A 21,892-nucleotide genomic window follows, 5' to 3' on the forward strand; every position below is an offset into this window, starting at 1 on the left:
GGCCAGCCTTGCTGCGACCGTTTTGCCACAAAACACAAAATGCAGCAACTATTTTGCCCTAATTCCCCCTCTTGGGAAGTCCCCGAGGGATGCACTGATACACGATTGGCCCCCGGGTCTCCTATATGCTTTTCCTCTCTTCTCATTAATATCCGAAAGTTATACAGAAAGCCAGCGTATTGGGAAGGACTTTAATTCTGATAGCCCCTTACTGGCCTCATCAAATCTGGTTCCCCTTCCTACCTCATCTTCAGGAGGAGCCTTGGATCCTGGACCCCGTGCCGGATCTTCTGATCCATTCTTCAGGAGTTCCTCACCCATCCTTACAAACCCTCAGGTTGACAGCTTGGCTGCTCCAGTTCCAAACATAGCCAGGTTACGAAGTCTCTCATCTCTAACACGACACATTTTGATATCTTCTTATAAGACATCAACAAGAAGACTGTATCTTAGTAAATGGAAAAGGTTTTCTAGTTGGACTTTAGAAAATAAAATTGACCCTTATTCTGCACCTCTTTCTTCTATTTTGGAATTTCTAACAAAGCTTTTCAAAGAGAGTGCTGCAGCTGCTACCATCAGAGTACAGTTAGCAGCAATATCAAATTTTCATCTAGGCGAAAATGGACCAAACATTATATCACATAGATTGTGTAAAGTTTTTCTTAAGGGCACTTGTCTTTTAAGGCCACCAATAAAATCTCCATTACCACCATGGAACCTCAATTTTGTCCTATCCAGGATAATTCTTCTACCCTTTGAACCGGCATCTTCATGCGAATTAAAATTCTTAACTTGGAAAACTATCTTTCCAGTGGCCATCACTTCAGCTAGAAGGGTGTCTGAACTACAAGCACTTTCAATGAAATCCCCATACCTCTTGGTTCATAATAATAGAGTTTCCTTGCAAACAAACCCATCCTTCCTTCCTAAAGTCTGTTCAGAGTCCAACCTAAATCAAACCATAGAATTGCCAATCTTCTTTCCAAAGTATGGTAATAAGCCAGAATACATGCCACACCAACTTGATGTCCACAGACAGTTAAGCTTTTATTTACATAGAGCAAAATCATTCAGAAAATCGGATCAGCTTTTTGTGTCTTTCTCAGAAAATAGGAAAGGTACAACAGTAGCAAAAGCCACTTTGTCCAGATGGCTATCTGACTGTATTTCCTTTACTTATAATTCAGTAGACAAGAAACTACCAGACAAAATCAAGGCTCATTCAACTAGGGCCATTGCTGCTTCTTCGGCCTTTTGAGCCAAAGTACCTATAGGTACCATTTTTACAGCTGCAACTTGGGCAACACCTCATATCTTCATCACTCATTACAAAGTGTATATGGCCTCCAGAGGCAGGACTTCCTTTGGATCCACTGTGCTGAAGAATATACTCCCGTGAGCCACCCAAAATTAAAGGTGCTAGGGACTCTGTCCCATCAGTTAAGAATGAAGGGTGAGATAGGACAATGTCACATAAAGAAGTTATGTTCTTACCATAACGTTCCATGTGAGTTGTCCATCTCACCATTCATTCTTACGTCCCTCCCTCCAACCCCCAGCCTGCAGGCTCCTAGTGGACCTGGAATTTAACAAATTGACCTTGACTTGATTTTTCTCAGCTTTGCTTATACTATGAGAGGTACATTATCCAGTTTTTTGTATTTTTATGCTTGCAAGCAAGATCTGAGGTACACACTGATGCATGATGGAGTAGGAGATTAGCCTCAAACTGGTTGAAGACCTCGAGCTACAAAAAAAACGGCCGAGTTGGAGCAGAGGATCAGCTCCAAACCCATCAGTTATTGCGAGATGACAACTCACATGGAACGTTATGGTAAGAACATAACTTCATTTTTTATTATTTTTGCCCCATGATTATTCAGAAGAGGTTGCAGGTCCTTTGGATCTTGGCTGTTCACATGCTCCAAGGCTCAAGTGTTGTAGCGTGCTGACTGCTTCCAGCTAAGAGAATGGCTGTTGCAGCAGCTCCTTTTTACCTCTGTCTGCCCAGTATGATTTCAGGAGTTTTGGAGGATGATAGAAATCTTGCTAGATGGGCCACCTACAAGGCAAATTGGGAAATGTTTCCCATATGGACTGACTGATGTCTTTCTCTTCAGCTTATATATCTTAGTTTGCCTAGCTTGTCCTACACATTTGTTTGATTTAGCTCAGTTGCCTCCTCATCATTTTACATGTGTTGGCATTCTTGGTATGTCATGTTGTGGTAGAAGACAGGATGGCGACCCAGAAAACAATGAGGGGTCCTTCACCTGTTGCCTCTTGTAAAGAATCATCTCATTTTTTATAGTTAAATTTCATGACTAGCATGCTGCTGCTTCCATCCCTTTATTCAGCTTCTTTTGTGGAGCATAAAGTTCCTGTCAGTTTCCTTCACAATATCCCGGTGGCTGTTTGATCACCTGGATATGTGAAAAGAGTTTTCTCATCTTCCATAAGAACCAGGCATATCTTGGAAAAATACTTGTATTAGTGCAAACATGTTTTTTGGACTTATTCAACTCCCAGTCTCCTCTCTGGGAATTGGAAATAGAGAAGAACATTATTGCTTCCATATTCTGTGTTGTAGCTGTGCCTGTACTGGGCATAGTAAGTATGGGCCAATGGAATGGATACTCTCTTCTTTTGCTTGTGGCAGGGAAAGTTTTACGTTTACTTAGTCTGTGTCCTAATGGGCTGACTTTTTCTTTTTCTTTTCCACCAGAAAACTAATAGGCCTTTGGCCATTTTGGCAAGTTGTGCTAACAAGACATGCCACAGCATGGTTGGCTGCCTGTAGTTTGTTTTAAGGATGTGTCCGTGATGGATGCTCATGTCATAGCCACTTGGAAAATGGTGCAAACTTGCCTAGCTTGAACTGCCAGTGAAAAGAGTAACATTTGAGAGGGCAGTCCTTTAGGGCATTCTCTGAAGTTCTACCTTTGGACTCCTTCCACCTTTGTTGGAGTTTCTTTTCTGAGATATTGCTTAGGATTCTTGAGTATTCACCATATTAATCCTTATCTTTGACGGGACTCTGTGAAGTGGATACAATAGTCCTTTAATCTCCACGTCTTTACACAATGTGTTTCACTGGCTGTATTATAGCAACAGGTCCTATTAAAAGTCATTTCCAGAATTAACTTTTCTGCTGATGTGTGTTTCGTGTAACTTCAGCATTATTTTTGAGCATTGATATTTAAGAGCCATGGAATTTTGCGGTATGCATAGGACTGTGGTTTTGTCTTTATTTATTTTTAGTGTACGGTTAGAGCTATACCTTCAGTGTTTGGAGACCTGCCAATAGACAAAGTTGGTGGACTGCAGAGCGGCAGCACCAGAACCACAGTGAAATCAGATGTCCAGGCCTGAGGCTGTGAAGCACCTTCATAGAACTGATGCCCTTGGACCTAGGATGTCCCAGTGAACTGGCTTGGTCAGAGGTCTCCCTACTCTGTTCTCTCCTCTTTCTCTAATGAGCTTTTCATTTTAGACTCTGTCCATGCTGCCCTGCTGCTGTGAGTTCGTAAACATGCCATGGTCAGCTTAGTAAGAGCCACAAGCCTTGTTAACTAGCTACTTTCTACTAATAGTCTTCTGACCAAGTGTCTGACAACATATTACAAGTAGAAATATTGTGCTCCAGACCTAAAAAGTGTAATCACAAATTGTAAAAGGTCCCTGTACAGAATGTCTCTGATCTACACACCTTTTAGTTTTCTCTGGGGCAGAAATACCACGTGCCACCATGTGTGTCATTTCAGTGATTAGAAAGCCACTTAAAAAACAGCAGTACATAAGCAAGGATAATCATGGAAACCACTTTGTTCCAAGATGGAACTTATATCTGCTCAATCTGAGATATCTGAAGGCCTGGAACAATGCCAGACTGATAAACAACGATAATCGCTGGTGATGTTAATATAGGTTATGGCAAAAAATGTAAAGATGGCATAGGAAGAGACACCACATTTCTAGTAGGAGCATGCAGATGTCCAAGTGAAAGCAGCATCAGCCTGCCCTAGGGAAGAAAGTGTACTCAACTGTAAAGTTGGGCTGAATGCAGGTACTTGTCCTATGGCAGCGATCTGCTACATGATGACTTTAACAATGACCATGCTTAAGCAGCTTCTGTTATGGTTAGCTATGTACACAATTGTACTTTTTCTTAATGATTTTCTTAATGATATTCTACCTTGGTAACACTGTCCACAGAACATGTAAGAAAAATGAAGTTTTGAAAAGTGGATCACAAATATGTGTCTGTCATTGAATCCAGAAGTATTTAGGGGGGATGCTTTGCCCTCACCCTGCAAAATAATTGATATAACCAACAGTATGGAATAAATAAACTGCTGCAAGCCAAAGGCAAATGTTAATTTTTGTTTTTTTCCATCCAACTACACTGCCAACAGCATTGTTTTTATTTGCATCTGACCCAAGCTGGGGAGGTATCCACTTCCTAGTTAACCCACCATAGTTTGTGCCTTAAGGGCTGCCTCCTTTTCCTTTGTTCTGCCAGGTAAAGAACATTGATGCTAGTACCACAGCAGGCATCAGTGAGGTGTTCAGGTTTCACCATTTTTGTTGATTCCTGTTAATCTCATACTGTGATGTTTTACCTTCAGGTAAGACGGGAGGTTGGCATAATGATTAAGGTGTTTACCTTACAGGCACAAGGTGCAAGGTTTGTTGCTCACATGGGGTAATTGGCTAGGCTTAGAGTGGCCCACAGTGACAGTCTAGTACTAATCTATGAATCTGTGGTGTGGTGTGACAGAGGTTTGGGATTGAAAGTGTGCTGTTTGGGGACTGTGATTGTGAAAGAAAAGAGGATGATATCTTTGACAGGTGAAAATTTGTAGCAGGAGTTAACAAAGTTGCCTATCTTCAGTGGACCTCCTATGAGTATTTACTAGAGGGTGAAAAGATATTAATTATATGAAAAACTTGTATTATAGACGCAATGTCTTGGGTGTTTGCAGTTTTGTCTCATGAAAATGATTCATACTTGTCTGGCACGGTGAAATTATATGCTTCCACAGCTGTTATATTTGCTTGAATGCATAACTTTTACAGTGCATCTTAAGTTTATGGACCATAATCCTCTTTTCAGTACCCCCACCCTCACATAACACCTCCAGGTGGGTAAAACAAGTCAGGCTTTGAATGAATTGAGGGATGTCCATCCAGTCATCAGAGTTTGTCTTAAAAGAAGTGAGAATATCGCTCTGTTTTGTATGCAATGAAAGAGTATTCTAGAATTAAGGAAAGTGTTTATTAATAAATCTATCCCTCCAATGTGTCGTAACTGTTGATGGGAGACAAGTGCTTCATCTGAGTGTTTTGTGGAGTCTTGGTTTGTAGAGGTGTAAGAGATCATAGAGGACTGTGTCCTTAAAATCACTGTTTTCTCTTATTGATTGTTAAGCTTTTGCTTTCCTGTCATCACATTTTCTTTAATGGCACATTGAAGTAAACCTTGCTTCTCTAGAATCAGAGTGATATTTTTCCAGTAAATGATCAATGCTAAGCACTGTGACTTCAAAATGTTTTACTGTAAGATAGCATGAGATTGTATTATATTAAAGCATTCCTTAGAATGGGTGGTTGTACAAAAGATTATGGAGGAATTTTCGAATATTTTTATTTCATGATGCTTTTCATTGAGAAATGAGAACTGTCTTTGTTATTACTGGTCATGTTTCATTTTGTGCATGAGATCCTTGGTTCCATTACATGACAAGTGCATTTAAATCCTTTTGGCTTTGTGTAGGCTGGAGACCTCTGTGAGCTGAGGAGGCACATCTATGCTGACACAGTGGACTATATCACAATTAAGAAGTTGGTACAGAAAGTGTTTGTATCCTGCAGATGTCGGGAGATCCATCAGAAACAGAGGGCCTTATTGCAGGTGAGAGGGATAAACAGTTCTGTTGTAATAGGTGTTTTGGGGTTGTTAACATGCATTATGCTTTCAGAGTGCATAATGGGTGGAGTTGATATTTGAATATGTACCATTTTGCTGCCCTGTAAGCATTGTATGTGTTTAACAATAACAAATTATGTGGAGTACGTATATGAAAAGATGTCGTCTGCATTTTTCTTTGTGTTGCATGCCTGCACTAAAATTGTTTTTTCCCAAGCTAACACTGCTAGCTGCTTTAGAAAGGATGCTGATGTTCTTCGTGTTTCAGTGCTGCAGTCATCGCATTTGGGTTATCTTCTTGCAGGTAGCCCTCAGTCGGCCTGATTATCAAAGTCTTGGGTCCTGCGTTGGTTGCTGTCTCATCTTCCATGATGTCAGGTACTCAGGGGTATAAAGCATGCAGCCGACGCAATTACATCAGTCTTTCTTGTTTTGTGGTGCCCAAAGCAGAAGCAGTTCGCAAGTGCCAGTTGGCTGACTCCTGAAATTTTCGTTCTCGAGTTTCAGATCCGCAGTGTTCAACTAAGCTAAGTACCCCATTGGGGATCCTTTTTCTTGCTGTAAACCGATGTCAGTAAAAGTTAACAATTGTATTTCTTGTGGAAAGCAAATACCTCATAAAGATTTTTATTCGTATTGCATTCCTTGCCTAGGCCCAGACCACAACGTACCTCGCTGTCAGTTTTGTGCCTTATTCAAACCTCGTACTGTTCGTCGTTGGTTCATTTTCGCATCTAAATACTTTGGTACTCGGTTCAGTTATCCAGAAATGGCTTTGGTAAGCCAACCAACTACAGACATTCCGAAAAAAACGCAAAGATAAAGACAGAGACAGACTGCATAGGTCCAAAGCTGCCGACGATGCTTCTCCTAAGCTAGTCGCCAGTACTCAGTGAGTTCAGATTCGCAGGCTTCTACTGAGACCCATTCGGAGTCCGGTATGCCGCGAGATGCTTCTTCACCTGTGGAACCTGCAGATGTCTCTACCTTGGATGGGTCCAGAGCCGCTGTGCAGTCACCGGCTTCTGAGGGTGCATTCAGGTCTTACTGATTTGCATATTAAACTGACACCATCTCCTCCTTCAAGGCCTAAAACTCGATTCATGCCCAGGAAACCGATGCCCAGACCGCATGGTCAGGCCCCTATGCCTAAAAAACAAATGATAAGAATGGCTGAAGACCTTATTACTCTAACCAGGGGAAGCCACCCTTCTCCCTCTAAGAGACTTAGGACTGATTTTTCTTCTGATCAGGATTCTGAAATTTCTGTTTTCTCTGATGACCAGGATTTGCCCTTATCTACCTATGAGGATTCTGATGCAGAGGACTCCATTCCCTCTGCTTCCCTCCAAAGGATTTCTCTTTTGGTGAAACCTTGCATACTCTTAGGGAGCATTTCCACTGGGAAAGCCAGGATTACTCTGCCTCTAAAAAGAGGCTTAGGGAATTCTTACTCCTGCCTAAACATAGGCCTTTAGCTATCCCTCCTGTACTGGACATTGTAGATGATGCTTTCTCGGAATCTAGCCTGGCCCCTGACACTTTACCTTCTGCTCTCAAACCTGATAGGTATTATAGGGTACCTGACTCTCACAAGTTCCTTTTTAACAATCCTACTGGGACCATTTCACAGGATCCCAAGGGCATTAAGGCTACTACTGCCAAAAACCCTACCCCTTCTGATAGAGATTCCAGGGCACTGGATAGATGGGGTAAGAAGGTATACACCTCTACAACTTTGGCCATTAGGGCCTTAAACTGCCAGTTTCATATGTTAAAGTATCAGCAGCATATTATTGTATTGCTTAAACAGAAAATTATGTTGATTCCTGACTGTGCTGAAAATAAAGAAGTACAGGATTTAATGCATTCTGCTGAACAAGTTGGAAAACATACTTTGAAGTGTGGTTTTGATTCATTAGAGGCATCTTGCAGGGCTGCTGTCACTGGGTCTGTACTGAGAAGGCATGCTTGGCTTAAGGAGCAATCTTTGCCAGATCATATTAAAGCTAAATTACTGGATGCTCCCTTAAATCAAGACCACCTGTTTGGCAACAAAGCAGAAGAAGTACTTAAAAAGATGGAGGAAAAAGCTAAATCTATCAAACTGTTAAGGATTTCCTGCAAGTACAGCCTCCCAGATTTAGTAGGCATTGGCCCTCTAAGAATTGGTCCTTTCCTGCCTCTTCCAGGCCTTTTCAGTCCAAACCCAGAACCAGCAGAACAGCCAGGCTTCACTCCCAAGGTACTCAACGGCCTAAGCAGTGGGGGGGCTCCCACTTCCAAAGCAGGGAGTAGGAAGACTCCCCCTATGGTAAACTGTCTCAATGACTTAACTTTAAACCTTCCAAGCCCTGCTCAACTGATTGTTCCTTTAGGGGGAAAGATTGCCCTGCATGCAAAAAATTGGGAACTCATTACTCGGGGCAAATGGGTTTTAAATATAGATCTGAAGTAGTTACTTCATTTGATCTGCAACCTGTGGGATTCGGATCCGACCTCGGATCCGACCGGCAGCTATCCAAGCTTCAAGATCCGAGCTCCTAGCTCCTCCCCCCTACCCATAATCCCTTGCTACCAACCACATTACCTCAGATCGTTTTTTGCCGCGGCTAAAGACAGTTGCTTCTCAGTGAAGAGCTCCTGGCCTGGTGAGACTGTTCCTTTTCTAAAACCTAGTTTCTAGTTTAAATTTGTGTGTGTGTTGTTTTTTGCGTTTATCTATCTTACCCACTTTAAAAAAAAAAAAAAAAAACAACTTTTCTCCTTAGTTTAAATTTTGTCTCTCCCCTCCCCCCCTTAGTGTTTGGGTGTGTGTGTGAGAGAATTATGGCTGAATCTAAAGCTATATTTTCTAAGTGTACTGAGTGTGGCCATAAGCTTTCCCCAGCTGATGGCCACACTCAGTGTGTTTTGTGCCTGGGGGCAGCACATTTGTCAGAGGCCTGCTAGATTTGTGCGGCCTTTAATCCTCGGGCACTTAGGGACAGGAAGAACAAGCTGATCCTGGCGGGAAAACTCCCTCAGAAGTCAGCTTCTTCTTCCTCTCCTAGCCGGATCCAGGCTACTCCGGTAGCTTCAGCGCCGGCTACCCCCTCAGCTGTACCCGGGACTCAGCCTCCCTTATCGGGTGCTAGCTCTGTGGAGTCTGGTTCTTCTTCCCACAGGGAGAAGAAGAAACACAGAGAGAGAGAGAGGGTCATACTTCTAAGAGGCGGGCCGAGTCTCATCCCTCGGCTCCGCCTGAAAAGATTTTGAAATGTCCTGAGAGGGTCTCCGGATCCTTGTCCTCTCGGCTCCGTTCACCTTCCTTTTCTCCGGAGCCAGAGGAGGAGGACAGGTCTCCCTCGAGGTCTTCGAGGCGGTCTTCCCGGCCTGCTTCGACTACCTCTTCGCGGTCCACCAGAAGCATCTCCGAAGCAGACATGGATCGGATGATGCGAAGATTTTTGCAGACCCAGATGCAGATGGGGATGTTCTTGCCTCCCCCCCCTTTGGGAGGGAGTGCAGCCCCCATTTTTGCCCCGATAGCTCCTTCTCCGACCCGTTATCGGGTCTCGGAGTTTTCGGATCCAGGCCCTTTCGGATCCGGGGATACGTCGGCGCCGACAGGGATAGTGTCTTCGCCGGCTATACCTTCGAGCTTGTCGGATCCAAGCTCTCTGGGCCGAGGGTTGAGCATCGGATCCGAGGGAGTGGTTGTGTCTTCGGCGCCGATGGGGCCAGAGCGCACCTCTGCCTCGGATCCGATTGCTTCGGCTCCGACCCCGATCCTTTCCTCGGAGCCGAGGAGGTTACTTTCTCAGGCTGGTGATGGTGAATCTCCCTCTGCTTTTGAGGTAGTGGAGAGGGTACTGTCGAGGTCATCCAGGTCCCCGACCGGGCCTTCGGATCCACCCGTGCCCCCACTGTATCAGGGTCTGTCTTCGCTCATCCGTCCATCGGGACAGCCTGCCCAAAGCCTCCAGTTAGTTCCCAGGGAGGAACACCACCCGGTGGACGAGCCCTCTTCGGTCAGCCCCGCTGAAGAGGTGCCTCGGAAGCACCAGTGCAAAAGGAGGCACCTGGACTCCCCCGAGTCCATTACCATGGATATGGATTTGGAGGATACGGAGGGTTCCCCAAGGTCACCCCCTGAAGATGTCTCATTTGGAGACATCATGGAGATGTTGCGTATAAGAGGGGGGTGGTCGGCCCAAAAGCCCTCCTTGGACGAGTCCGTATTTCTGGAGGCCTTTGAGGCAGGCCCATCTACCTCCTGGGTGTCCCCCCCAGCCGACCCCTTGGTGGACCTAATTACCACCAGGACATGGAAGGAGCCCGACACCTTGGAGCCTATCCCTAGACGCCCGGATAAGGTCTTCAGCCCTCCCTCTGATAGACCTTCTTGGTCCAAAGGCGCACCACTGGATGCTATGTTGGTGGCGGCTGCCTCTAAGAAAGAACTTGCCCAAGAAAGTTCTTCGGTCCATCCGCCGGACAAGGAGTCCAGGGCTTTGGACCGTATTGGGAAGCGGATGTTTGCTTCAGCAACCTTTACTATAAGGTCGCTGAACTACATGGCACACACTATCAGGCTACAGCGTGACTTAATTAAGGAATACGCTGCAGCCCCTCCGGAGTCCATCTCGGTCTCAGACAAAAAGGTTTTTGAGACCTGAATGGCCACTCTAAAGTCCATATCAAACATATCTATGCGGTTTCTTTCTCATGCCACGGAAGGACCCGCTAGAGCTAGCGGAGCGGGAGTAGTTTTGCGATGGCACTCCTGGCTCCGCCTTTGTGATTTTACAGATCCCTTCAAGGCGTCCTTCGCGAACGCCCCTTACGATGGTTTGGCCTTATTTGGCTCATTGGTTCGCGACATGCTAGTCCAAAGCGAGAAGGATGGGAAGACGCTGTCGGCCGTCGGAGTCCGCTTCTCGAACCCCCAAAGATTTTTCTCCAGGAATCAGAGGGGGCAAAAGAAGCTGTGGTTCCGGAAATCTCAGCAATCCCATCCTGCTGCGGACAACTCGTCCTCTAGAGGCAGAGGAGGACAAGGTGGACGCCGGCCCAGAGGCAGAGGGCGCCCGCGTAACTTCGGGTCTAGAGAACCCTTCTCGGAGGGACCCGCGCAACAGCCCTGAGGGCTTGCCCGACTGTCCCTCTCTGGAGGCAGTCGGGGGGGCGACTATCGGAGCACCTATCAAGCTGGGAGTCAATTACAAACGATCGATGGGTGCTCCGGATAATATCCAGAGGTTACACAATACCGTTCTTGCAACCCCCCCCCAAGCCCAAACATCTCCCCGATGTTCCACCCCATCAAAGGGAGTCCGCAACTCAAGAAATTTCAGAGTTGCTAAGAAAAAGAGCCATCCAGCCCGTCCCCCCAGATCAGTCCGGATCGGGTTATTACTCCAGGTTCTTCTTGGTGCCAAAGAAAACGAGGGACCTCAGATCCATTCTAGACCTTTCGTCCCTGAACCTGTTCATACCCAAGGAAAAGTTCCGGATGGTCACTCTCCAATCTATTCTCCCCCTTCTTCAGGAGAACGACTGGATGTGCTTGTTGGATCTCAAGGACACGTACTACCATATACTAATGGACAGACGGTCCAGGAGATTTCTCCGCTTCTGGCTAGGAGCCAGTCATTATCAGTTCAGGGTTCTTCCATTTGGCCTAACCTCAGCCCCCAGAGTGTTTACCAAGGTCATGGCAGTGGTAGCAGCCCACCTGAGACTCCAGGGCATTCAGGTGTTCCCTTACCTGGAAGATTGGCTCCTCACCGCCCCCAACAAGCATCTTCTGGTTACAGCGAGAGACTATGCCCTATCTCTGTTTGCTCAATTGGGCATTTCAGTCAGTTTGAAGAAGTCCTGCCTGTGCCCATCTCAAGCCCTAGATTTCATAGGGGCCAGGTTGGATACTCGAATCTCCAGAGTGGTCCTCACACCAACCAGAATAAACAGTTTGTACCGCCAAGTCTTGGATATTCTTCAGATCCCAACCCCGCCAGCAGAATTAGTCCTGAGGGCGTTAGGATCTATGTCGGCGGCAATCAGCCTTTCTCTCCATGCCCGTCTGCGGATGCGTGTATTACAGTGGACTCTCCAGGTCCAATGGTCTCTGTTGACCCATCCTTTGGACATGCCGATTCCTCTGAGCAGGCCATGCAGGGACTCCCTACTTTGGTGGCTGCAGGCAGAAGATCTCAAAGAAGGGAGACCCTTTGTGATTCCCCCAGTCGAAGCCACGTTGACCACGGACGCTTCCTGCCTCGGGTGGGGTGGGCATTATGCAGGGAAGTCAGTCCAAGGAACGTGGACTCCTCTAGAGACTGCATTGCATATCAATGTCCTAGAGATGAGGGCAGTGCTATTGGCGTTGCAAGCTCTCCATCACCTTCTACCTCTGGGGACTATTGCAATCCACACGGACAACATGTCCATGGTCTGGTACATAAACAAACAGGGAGGGACCAGGTCTTACCCCCTGTGTCGAGAAGCCATGAGAGTGTGGGAATGGGCGATTTCCACCAACCGCTTTCTGATAGCAACGCACATTCCGGGACGGACCAACATATTAGCAGACAGCCTAAGTCGGGTGTTTCTCAGCCCTTACGAGTGGTCTCTGAATCCCTCGGTCACGAAACAGATATTCCACAAATGGGGTCAACCTCGCTGCGACCTTTTTGCTTCTCCCCTAAACGCAAAATGCAGCGAGTACTTCGCGATACTTCCCCCCAAAGGGGAATCTCCCAGGGACGCCTTGGTTCATGCTTGGCCGCCCGGTCTTCTTTATGCATATCCTCCTCTTCCTCTGATGATGAAATTCATCCAGAAAGCCTGTCGGTTGGGGAGCAAAGTGATTCCCATTGCCCCATTCTGGCCTCGACAAGTCTGGTTCCCCTTTCTGCAGTCTCACAGTGTGGCTCCCCCTTGGATTCTGGATCCCAAACCAGACCTAATCTCGCATCCGACGAGATGCCACACTCCAAACCTGGTCAGCCTCCGGCTCACAGCCTGGCTGATCCAGTTCCATTAATGGCAAGGACTCCCGGTATCTCTTCCCCAGTCAAGGCTATTCTCGTGGCAGCTCATAAGCCATCCACCAGAAAACTCTACAACAGTAAATGGAAACGTTTTTCCATCTGGGCAAAGGGTAAGGGATTAGATCCTTTTACGGTTCCTATTCCCAACATTCTGGACTTTCTATCCCGCCTTTTTGACCAGGGAGCTAGCACGTCCACCATTAAAGTTCAACTTGCTGCCATCTCCCATTATCATGTGGGAGATGGCATAAGTTCTTTGGCTTCAGTTAAAATATGCAAAGCCTTCCTAAAAGGCGTGTTCCTCTTAAAGCCTCCCATTAAACCGGCTATGCCTCCATGGGATCTTACCCTGGTATTACAAGCATTAACAGGACCACCTTTCGAACCTGCGGCCTCTGCGCCATTAAAGTTCTTATCTTGGAAGACAGCCTTCTTGGTAGCAATTACCTCCGCCAAGCAGGTATCAGAGCTACAAGCCTTGTGCATTAAGTATACATACCTTATTTTTCACAAAGATAGGGTTGCCCTCAGGACTAATCCTTCCTTTCTTCCTAAGGTAGCCACAGAATCTAACATTAATCAATCTATTAACCTTCCTGTTTTCTTTCCTAGCTTCCAAAACAAAGGTGAATACACATTGCACAAATTGGATGTACACCGGCAACTGCGTTTTTACTTGCACAGGACTAAAGATTTCCGCAAGTCAGACCAGTTGTTTGTTTCTTATGCTAAATCAGCCATGGGCAAACCAATTTCTAAGGTGACAGTAGCGAATTGGATTTCTCAATGTATCAGACAGGCATACATTTCAATTGGGAGACCAGCTCCGGTTGCCATCCGGGCACACTCTGCCAGGTCTGTGGCTACCTCAACAGCGTTTTGGTCTAGAGTTCCAGTTGACGATATTTGTTCAGCGGCTACCTGGTCCTCTTCCCATACGTTCATTTCTCATTACAAACTGGACATGATCTCCAGAAGTAGGGCTTCCTTTGGCTCCACGGTGCTTCGGAATATCCTTCCATAGGGACCACCCAGGGCCTTTAGGTAAGCTGGGGACTCTGTCCCACAGGTTGCAGATCAAATGAAGTAACTACTTCAGATATAGAAGTTATGTACTCACCATAACGTTCCATCTGAGTAGATACTTCATTTGTCTGCAACCGACCCCCCCTGCCATCCCCCGAACCTTGGTAAAATATTGTCCTGTGGAGAATTCTCTCCGTCTTTAGCTTATAGGGCAAAATAACCGATCTGAGGTAATGTGGTTGGTAGCAAGGGATTATGGGTAGGGGGAGGAGCTAGGAGCTCGGATCTTGAAGCTTGGAAAGCTGCCGGTCGGATCCGAGGTCGGATCCGAATCCCACAGGTTGCAGACAAATGAAGTATCTACTCAGATGGAATGTTATGGTGAGTACATAACTTCTATTTTCCCAAGGATACAAATTCCACTTCCTCTCCTTACCAACCCCAAACGATTGGCCAGACCTACCCCCAAATCATGGGGCAGAGGCTCCAAAGCAGGTTCTCTCTCTTTTAAGCATCAGGGCTATTCACCCTGTCCCAGAAGAAGAATGGGGACAAGGTTTTTACTCAAGACTTTTCCTGGTACCCAGAAAAGACAATTCCTGACGTCCTATCCTGGACCTGTCTATCCTAAACACATTTTTGGTAATCCCAAAATTCAAAATGCTAAGTCTTCATCAGCTGCTTCTCATGTTAGGCAAAAATGCCTGGTTGGCAACACTGGATTTAAAGGAAGCATACATGCACATCCCAATAAGGGAATCTTGCAGAAGATACCTATGCTTCAGAGCAGGCTTCATGCACTATCAGTTCTCGGCACTGCCCTTTGGTTTATCTACTGTGCCCAGGTTATTGACAAAGTGCCTAGCTGCAGTCATTGCATTTTGCAGGCAAAGAAATATTCAAATATACCCATACCTGGACGATTGTCTAATTCAGGCAGAAAGCCAGGGCATACTATTAAATCTGTCATTTGTAAAGAAATTGCTAACTTTTCTGGGGTACACCATAAACGAAAATAAATCACATCTTGTACACTGCCAACAAATTGTATTCCCGGGAGCAAGCTTGAATACAACTTCTTAGATGGCCTACCTCATGCCAGAGAAACAAGTTCATTTGACCGCCTACTTCAGACTACTGGCCACAAAGACCCAGCTGTCTGCAAGGAAAATACTGCAAGTCCTGGGGTTCATGGCCTCTTGCATTCTACTAATTCCATATGCAAGACTGCATATGAGGAAACTACAATAGTATCTAAAAAGCCTATGCTGTCAACATTCTCAGGATCTAGAATCAATGATTCCTATCATACCTAGTCTAAAGATAGAATTCCTTTGGTGGGCAGAGGCCTGCCACCAAAACAAGGGACTGTCATTCACTCTACCCCCTGCCACCCAAACCCTAACAACAGACACATCAGACTATTCATGGGGGGCTCACTTGGCAGGGCAGTGCATTCAGGGCAATTGCACCCCAAGTCAAATGTACCTGCATATCAATCAAAAAGAAATGTTAGCTGTACAGAATGCTCTGACAGCCTTCAAAGACCACATTCTTCCAGGACAATTATTGGTAAAGACTGACAACACCACTGTTATGTGGTACATAAACAAGCAGGGGGGAAACCCACTCATACCCTCTCTGCAGACTAGCCATGGCTCTGTGGAACACAGCCTTGAGCTACCAAGTGCACCTACAGGCTCAGTTCTGGCCAGGAAAGCTAAATCCACTGGCAGACAACCTAGGCAGAAATCTCATGGACCCACACAAGTGGAAACTGGAACCAAAGATATTCAACATGTTGAGAAACAAATGGTGGAGCCCAGAGTTAGACCTGTTTGCCTCCCCTCAGAACTACCAGTTGGACAAATTCTGTACAAGGACTCCCCACAAACAAGCTTGGCAAGTGGATGCCCTGTCCTTCACCTGGAAAAACCTATCAGTTTATTCCTTTTCCCCTCTGCCTCTCCTCTCCTCTCCAGAGTGCTACTAAAGATCAAACAGGACAAACCAAGGACAATACTGGCCATGCCAACACTGGTACCTCCTCTTGCGCAGTGTGTCACTGCTGGCTCTATGGCACCTGCCTCAGACCCCTACACTGCTGTCCTAGCAGGAGGGCCAGATTCTGCACCCACAGCTTCAAACCCTGAACCTTCCAGCCTGGCTAATTACCTTATCTCTCCGTTACCATCCCTCAGTAAGCAAGTGATGGATGTAATTTCTGAGGCAAGGAGGCCTAGTACTAGAAAATCCTATGCTGAAAAATGGAAAAGATTCTGCTCTTGGAGCCAAACTCATGGGATGGGCACAGCGGTGCCCAGTTTACCTCATATTCTTCAATACTTAACTGAGATGCTCCACAAAAGCCTTTCCTTTTCTTCCATCAAAATTCATGCCTCAGCCATTTCAGCACATTACAACACAGAATCACCCCTCTTCTCTCATCCACTGCTGAAGCAATTCCTCAGAGGGGCCAAAAACTTAAGACCACCCAGGAGAGCCCCTACTCCAGCCTGGGACCTTAACTTTGTATTGGAAAAGCTCACTTTACCCCCCTTTGAGACAGCTGCAAATGCAGAGTTGAAATTCCTTTCTTGGAAAACAGCCTTCCTTCTGGCCATCACTTCAGTAAGAAGGGTGTCTGAATTACAGGCCCTCATGGCAGTGGAGCCTTTCATCATCTTTCATACGGACAGAATGACACTCAGGACCAATCCCTCCTTTATGCCCAAGGTGGTATCCAGTGTGGCCCTTAATCAGTCCATTCATTTGTCAGCCTTCTGTTCTACTCCACAGAACAAAGGGGAACGAATACTGCACTCCTTGGACGTTCACAGACAACTTAGATTTTACCTGGACAGGACTAAGCCTCTCAGGAAATCAGAACAGCAGCTGGTTGCATTTGCTGCAGGGGCAGAGGGGAAGGCCATTTCAAAGCAAACTATTTCTAAGTGGATAGGCCATTGCATTCATTTCTGCTATAAGCACCATGGAAAACCTACCTCACAGAGGATAAGACCACATTCAACCAGGGCTGCTTCTACTTCTACAGCCTTTCTCAGAGTTGTCCCTACCAGGGACATCCTAGAAGCTGCTACCTGGAGTTCTGTACATACCTTCAAGCATTACCACTTGCCATTTTTTTCTAAATCCAGAGCTGGCTTTGCCACTGCAGTCTTGCAGGGCCTTATAGCTGGTCCTAATGCTATCTAATTACCTCCTCCCATCCTTAGCTTTGGGAATCTTCCCAAATGTGATGACTGCAACAGTGAAACACAAAGAATATAGTACAGTTGTGAGCTCTTACCATAAATGTAGATGTTAGAGTGTATTCACTGTTGCAGTCCTGGTCATCCTCCCACCAGCCCCCTGACTTCTATTGACTATACCTATTCTTGCTTACTATGCTTTAAGCTTTTTGGTGTATTTGCTTTTTTGTTGAAGGTGTAACCTTGTATATGATTGCTTCTCGTTATGGGGGCACCTGACATCTGGGGCAAGAAAAGTGGTGTAATGGTGTCGGCTGCATGCTTTATACCCCTGACTACCTGACATCATGGAAGATGAGACAGCAACTGACGCAGGACCCAGTACTTTGATAATCAGGCCGACTGAGGGCTACCTGCAAGCAGATAACCCAAATGTGATGACTGCAACAGTGAATACACTCTAACATCTACATTTATGGTAAGTGTACACAACTGTACTTTTCTTGTTGCCAAACACCCAGTGCAAATGACAGCTGCTGCTCGGGAATATGACATTGTCTTAATATTGTGTTAATTCTGCTTCTCCATGCTGAAGCAAAATAAAGCCAATCCCCTCCCCCCATGTGTACCATAATAAAGTGCAGACATTTCAGATATTTGATAAGAGTCCTATAGGTAACCATTTGAAATGTCGAGGCCCAAAACCTGAAGACTTAAAGGCAGAAAAAAAAACAGACTTGCATATGTTAAGTCCAAACTGGCCATTTCTTGGAGCATTCCATTTTCTCTGAGTTGGTGTATCTAATTTCGGGGGGGGTGATTGGCTTGCCCCCTACCCACACACACACACACACACACACACACACACATTAGGGGTTCAGGGGGCAAAGAAGTTTAAAAGAGAAGAGAAATATTTGAGATTTGCTGTCCTGCATTTTTTTTTTTTTTTTTTTTTTTTTTGGCATGTTGGTTCTTGGCATTTCTTAATGGATCTGCCGATAATTGTAGTCATTATATTAAATTTTCATTTTTTTGAAAACTTAAAACCCGAACTGTGTAACAGCTTTGAAATCTTTGCATTCATTTGGGATATGAATTGAGAACATCTCAAATTTCCTTTCAGTATGAAGACTACATGTTTCCTAGTTTTGACTTTTGTTTGCCTTTGTCTTGGTCTAGGACAGCTGTCTTAAGGCTAGAATTCCAAATGGTTCTTCAGGCCAAAAACAGAAAACGTGGATCCATTTTATGCTGGCAATTGCCCCCATACTTATCCCGTTAATGTCCCGTGCCTGTTGAACCCACCGCTTAATTAACTTCAGAGACGTCTGTGGAGAGGGTGTGATTTGGAGATTAAACTTCTGACACTTTGTTTTGGCCTGAGATGCCATTCAGTACTCCTGTTTTTCAAACAGATGTGTGAGACCCATCTTGGTTACAAGAAACAAGAGTGCAGTGATTTTCTTTTTATGAAATTGATCAGTGCAAACGGACAGGTGTAATAACAGCAGAAGAGGGGATACCTTAATCGACTTGACTGCTTTTTATGGTTTCTTTTCAGCTGTTATAGCAAAATGCCTTTTGCTAGGTACATTGTGAATCTGCCTGTATGCATCACTCTTTGTAAGATTCAGACATAATTGGAGCATGATAAAGAATGTGAGGGAACAGTATGTCTCACTTTGGACCACATCAGTGAATCCCCCCCCATCTGATCAGGTTTCACAGAGGGAATGCCCTATTTTTCAGTAATAGCTGTTAATTGCAAGACTTAATCACTTAGCAGTAATTCTTAATGGCATGCCTGTTGAGTTAGTGGGAAGCTTAAAGAAAGGGAACCTCTTGGTATTGCACACACTCTACGGTTTTCACTTTTTTGAATTTGAGTTTGGGTGATCTGTGTAAGTTGTGGTGAGGGGGGCCTTGTTTTTTGTTACCACTCTTTCAAGTGATTTGATGGATTGCAGTCAATAGATATTTATGTGTAAGGGTTTGCTTCTGATGATCTGATGTGTGATCATTTGGGGTTTTGGTGTGTGATTATGTGGAACATGGTAAGTTAGAACAAGTTAGTGTTTGATAAGTAAAATTGATTGCAATTAAAGGTACTCAGTAGATTTAAACAGGTTATGCACAGCAAACTATCAGCTCAGTACCTGATAACTGCATTTTGAACAGGTCCTAAGTGGTGCATTTGTCACTCGACAGAAAGAATTTAAGTATGCGATCATGAACATAATTACTACACTCACAAAATATGTGTGCCAGTGTTAGAAATAAGCAGCAGCAGTAGAAACTGAAGCCTGCGCTTAAATAGTTGTGATTTTTGAATTTTGTGGATATGGGCTTGCTGTTGGAACGTGTTACAAAACTATTTTGGCGTAGATAAAATTACCATGTCCCTGCCATTGCCTTTTTCAGGGTACTAATGTAAAGGTTCCAAGAGACTATGGGTGGGATTCATGAACTTGTAGTGCCATAGTGTAATTTCTACACTCTGCCCCCCCCCCAAAAAAAATAGCATTGTGTGTTAGTCAGTATAATGACAGGCAAACCATTACTAAAGGTAGCAGTCAGTGTTGTAAATCAACTATTGCACTGTACAACAGCACAGTGCACTTCCGTGAAGAAAGATTTAAATAAAGAAGACTGACAGCATGAAAACCTTACCATTAATCTACAGGTCAGGGATAAGAGTGATTCAGTATACTGCAGCATACATAAGTTTTAATACAGCATAACAAAGCAAACTGTACTTCAGGAACATTGCACCCAATGGCATCCTTAACCAAAACAGCCATATGTGCTGACTGCTGCATTCTGATAAAGTAAAATTGCAACTTAAGTCATGTAGGCAGTTAGGAGAGCATTGTGGAAAAAAAGGACTCACAGATGCATCAATTATGCCTGGTAACAACTGTGCTAATTAAAATTTGAAGCATATTTGAATACACTAATACTGCAGTAAACCCCATAAGAACTACAAATGAATGACTGGTAAGGCATGTTTTGGGTAACGAGGACAACCCTTAATGATGAACAGGATGCAGACCTTTGGTTTGTTAAATTTCTAGGTGATGGTTCTAGCCATGGTAGGAAGGTGGAGGCTATGAAGCGATTGATGAAAAATGGATATTTTGTACAGTAGAGGCAAGAATATAGTTTGTTAACTTTTTTAATTTATTTTATGAATGTTCCAGTTTGGAGTTGTTTGTTTAGCAAGAAACATAACTTGAAGGGAAAAGTTAAACTAGAATGCTATGGAACTGGATCCTTTTAGAAGACAACAAAAGTAATAAACTAAGCCCCCCCCCCTTTTTTTTTCTCAAAATGTATGTTGGTACACTTCTGTGATGTTCGGTGTGTGCAGTGTATCAGTATGAATTGATGCATAGGTGGAAAAAAAGAGAACGGTTTGAAGAGATAGTAAGGAGGAATGGGAACGTTATGCAGTTAGTGCCCTGACCAAAAATTAATGCCAATATGATCAAACTATGTATAATAGATAGCGGTGGTTATTGTAGTGTATGCGGTTGAAGTGGAATTAAGGGAAAGAAGCAGAGTAGGAAAGATATGTATGCAGTTTAAGGAGAAAAGCATGAAAGCTGTGTGGTGAGAACAGTGGTGTATAGTTACAAGAATATATAAATTGGAGAGGGGGAGACTGGATACCTATGAGTGTAATTGTGAAGCTGTGCAGCTTTCTGTTAGGTGTGTATAGAAATGAGTTATTGAGCCCTAATAAAAGGGAGAGAGAGCGGTACGTCTGCATGTCCTCCCTGTGTTCATGTGGGTTTCCTCCGGGTGCTCCGGTTTCCTCCCACATTCCAAAGACATGCGGCAGGTGGATTGGACACACTTAATTGGTCCCAGGTATGTGAGCGTGTGGTACGAATGAATTACCATGACAGGGCTAGCCACCTGGTGGTGTAAACCCTGCCTCTAGATGATTGTTACTGTGGAAGTGACAATCCAACCCCATGTGTAAAAATAGAAAAAAGGGGTTAAGCATAGATGTATGGAGGTATGATGAGTAGGAGAAATGTACAGGGAAAAGAGAGTTAAGTGTGGTATTGAAAATAAGATGAAGAAAAGATGGGGGATGGTCAATTTGAATCTATGTGGTATTCGTATAAAACAATATAGGACATTGTTCTGAGTATAGTCATTGGATTGCAGTATGGAATATTAGTGGTTTTGCCACCCGTTGAAGAGGGGCCAGATCTTGTTGAATGCCAAGAGGTGGGAGCACATTTGTTGGACTTGGTGGAGGTGCATTTGGGTGAGGCTGGGCATCAAAAATTGAACGGAAAGGCTATGGGTATTGGCGGAAACTGCATGGAAGGGGAAGGAAAGATTGGGGGGGGGCTAATGTTAGCAAGGAGAAGTATTCCAGTGATGGTGGAAGAAAAGTTTGTGGATAGAAGATTTGTCTGGCAGGATAGTTAGACTCGGAAGATAACGGAGGTGGTAGTAAATTAGGAGAGGATTGAATTGTATACAAGTTTGGGGAAGCAACAGTGAAAAAAATAAGTTACTGTAGATGTTAGAAGAGCTACAAGGGAGGAGTGGTGGATCATCTGTGCAACATAAAAATATAAAAAAGAGATTAAGAAGGAATTAGGATAAAAAGTGGTCCTTTAGGAAAATTAACATAGACACTTAAATTGATGAAAGATTTGGTGGTT

At 44.7% G+C, this 21,892-nt stretch overlaps 1 protein-coding gene across 2 annotated transcripts in view; it reads left to right on the top strand.

Annotated features, from left to right (window-relative positions):
* RECQL4 (RecQ like helicase 4) overlaps positions 1–21,892 on the top strand; it is a 913,040-nt gene that overhangs the window by 567,648 nt on the left and 323,500 nt on the right. For both annotated transcript variants that reach the window (XM_044068076.1, XM_044068075.1), the window contains exon 18: positions 5,777–5,914. In XM_044068076.1, the coding sequence (XP_043924011.1) occupies positions 5,777–5,914 (138 nt within the window). The remainder of the gene's footprint in view (positions 1–5,776; positions 5,915–21,892) is intronic.

Source organism: Protopterus annectens, chromosome 4.part0 (genome assembly GCF_019279795.1).
Source record: "Protopterus annectens isolate FY-2018-M chromosome 4.part0, PAN1.0, whole genome shotgun sequence".
Lineage (NCBI taxonomy): Eukaryota > Metazoa > Chordata > Ceratodontiformes > Protopteridae > Protopterus > Protopterus annectens.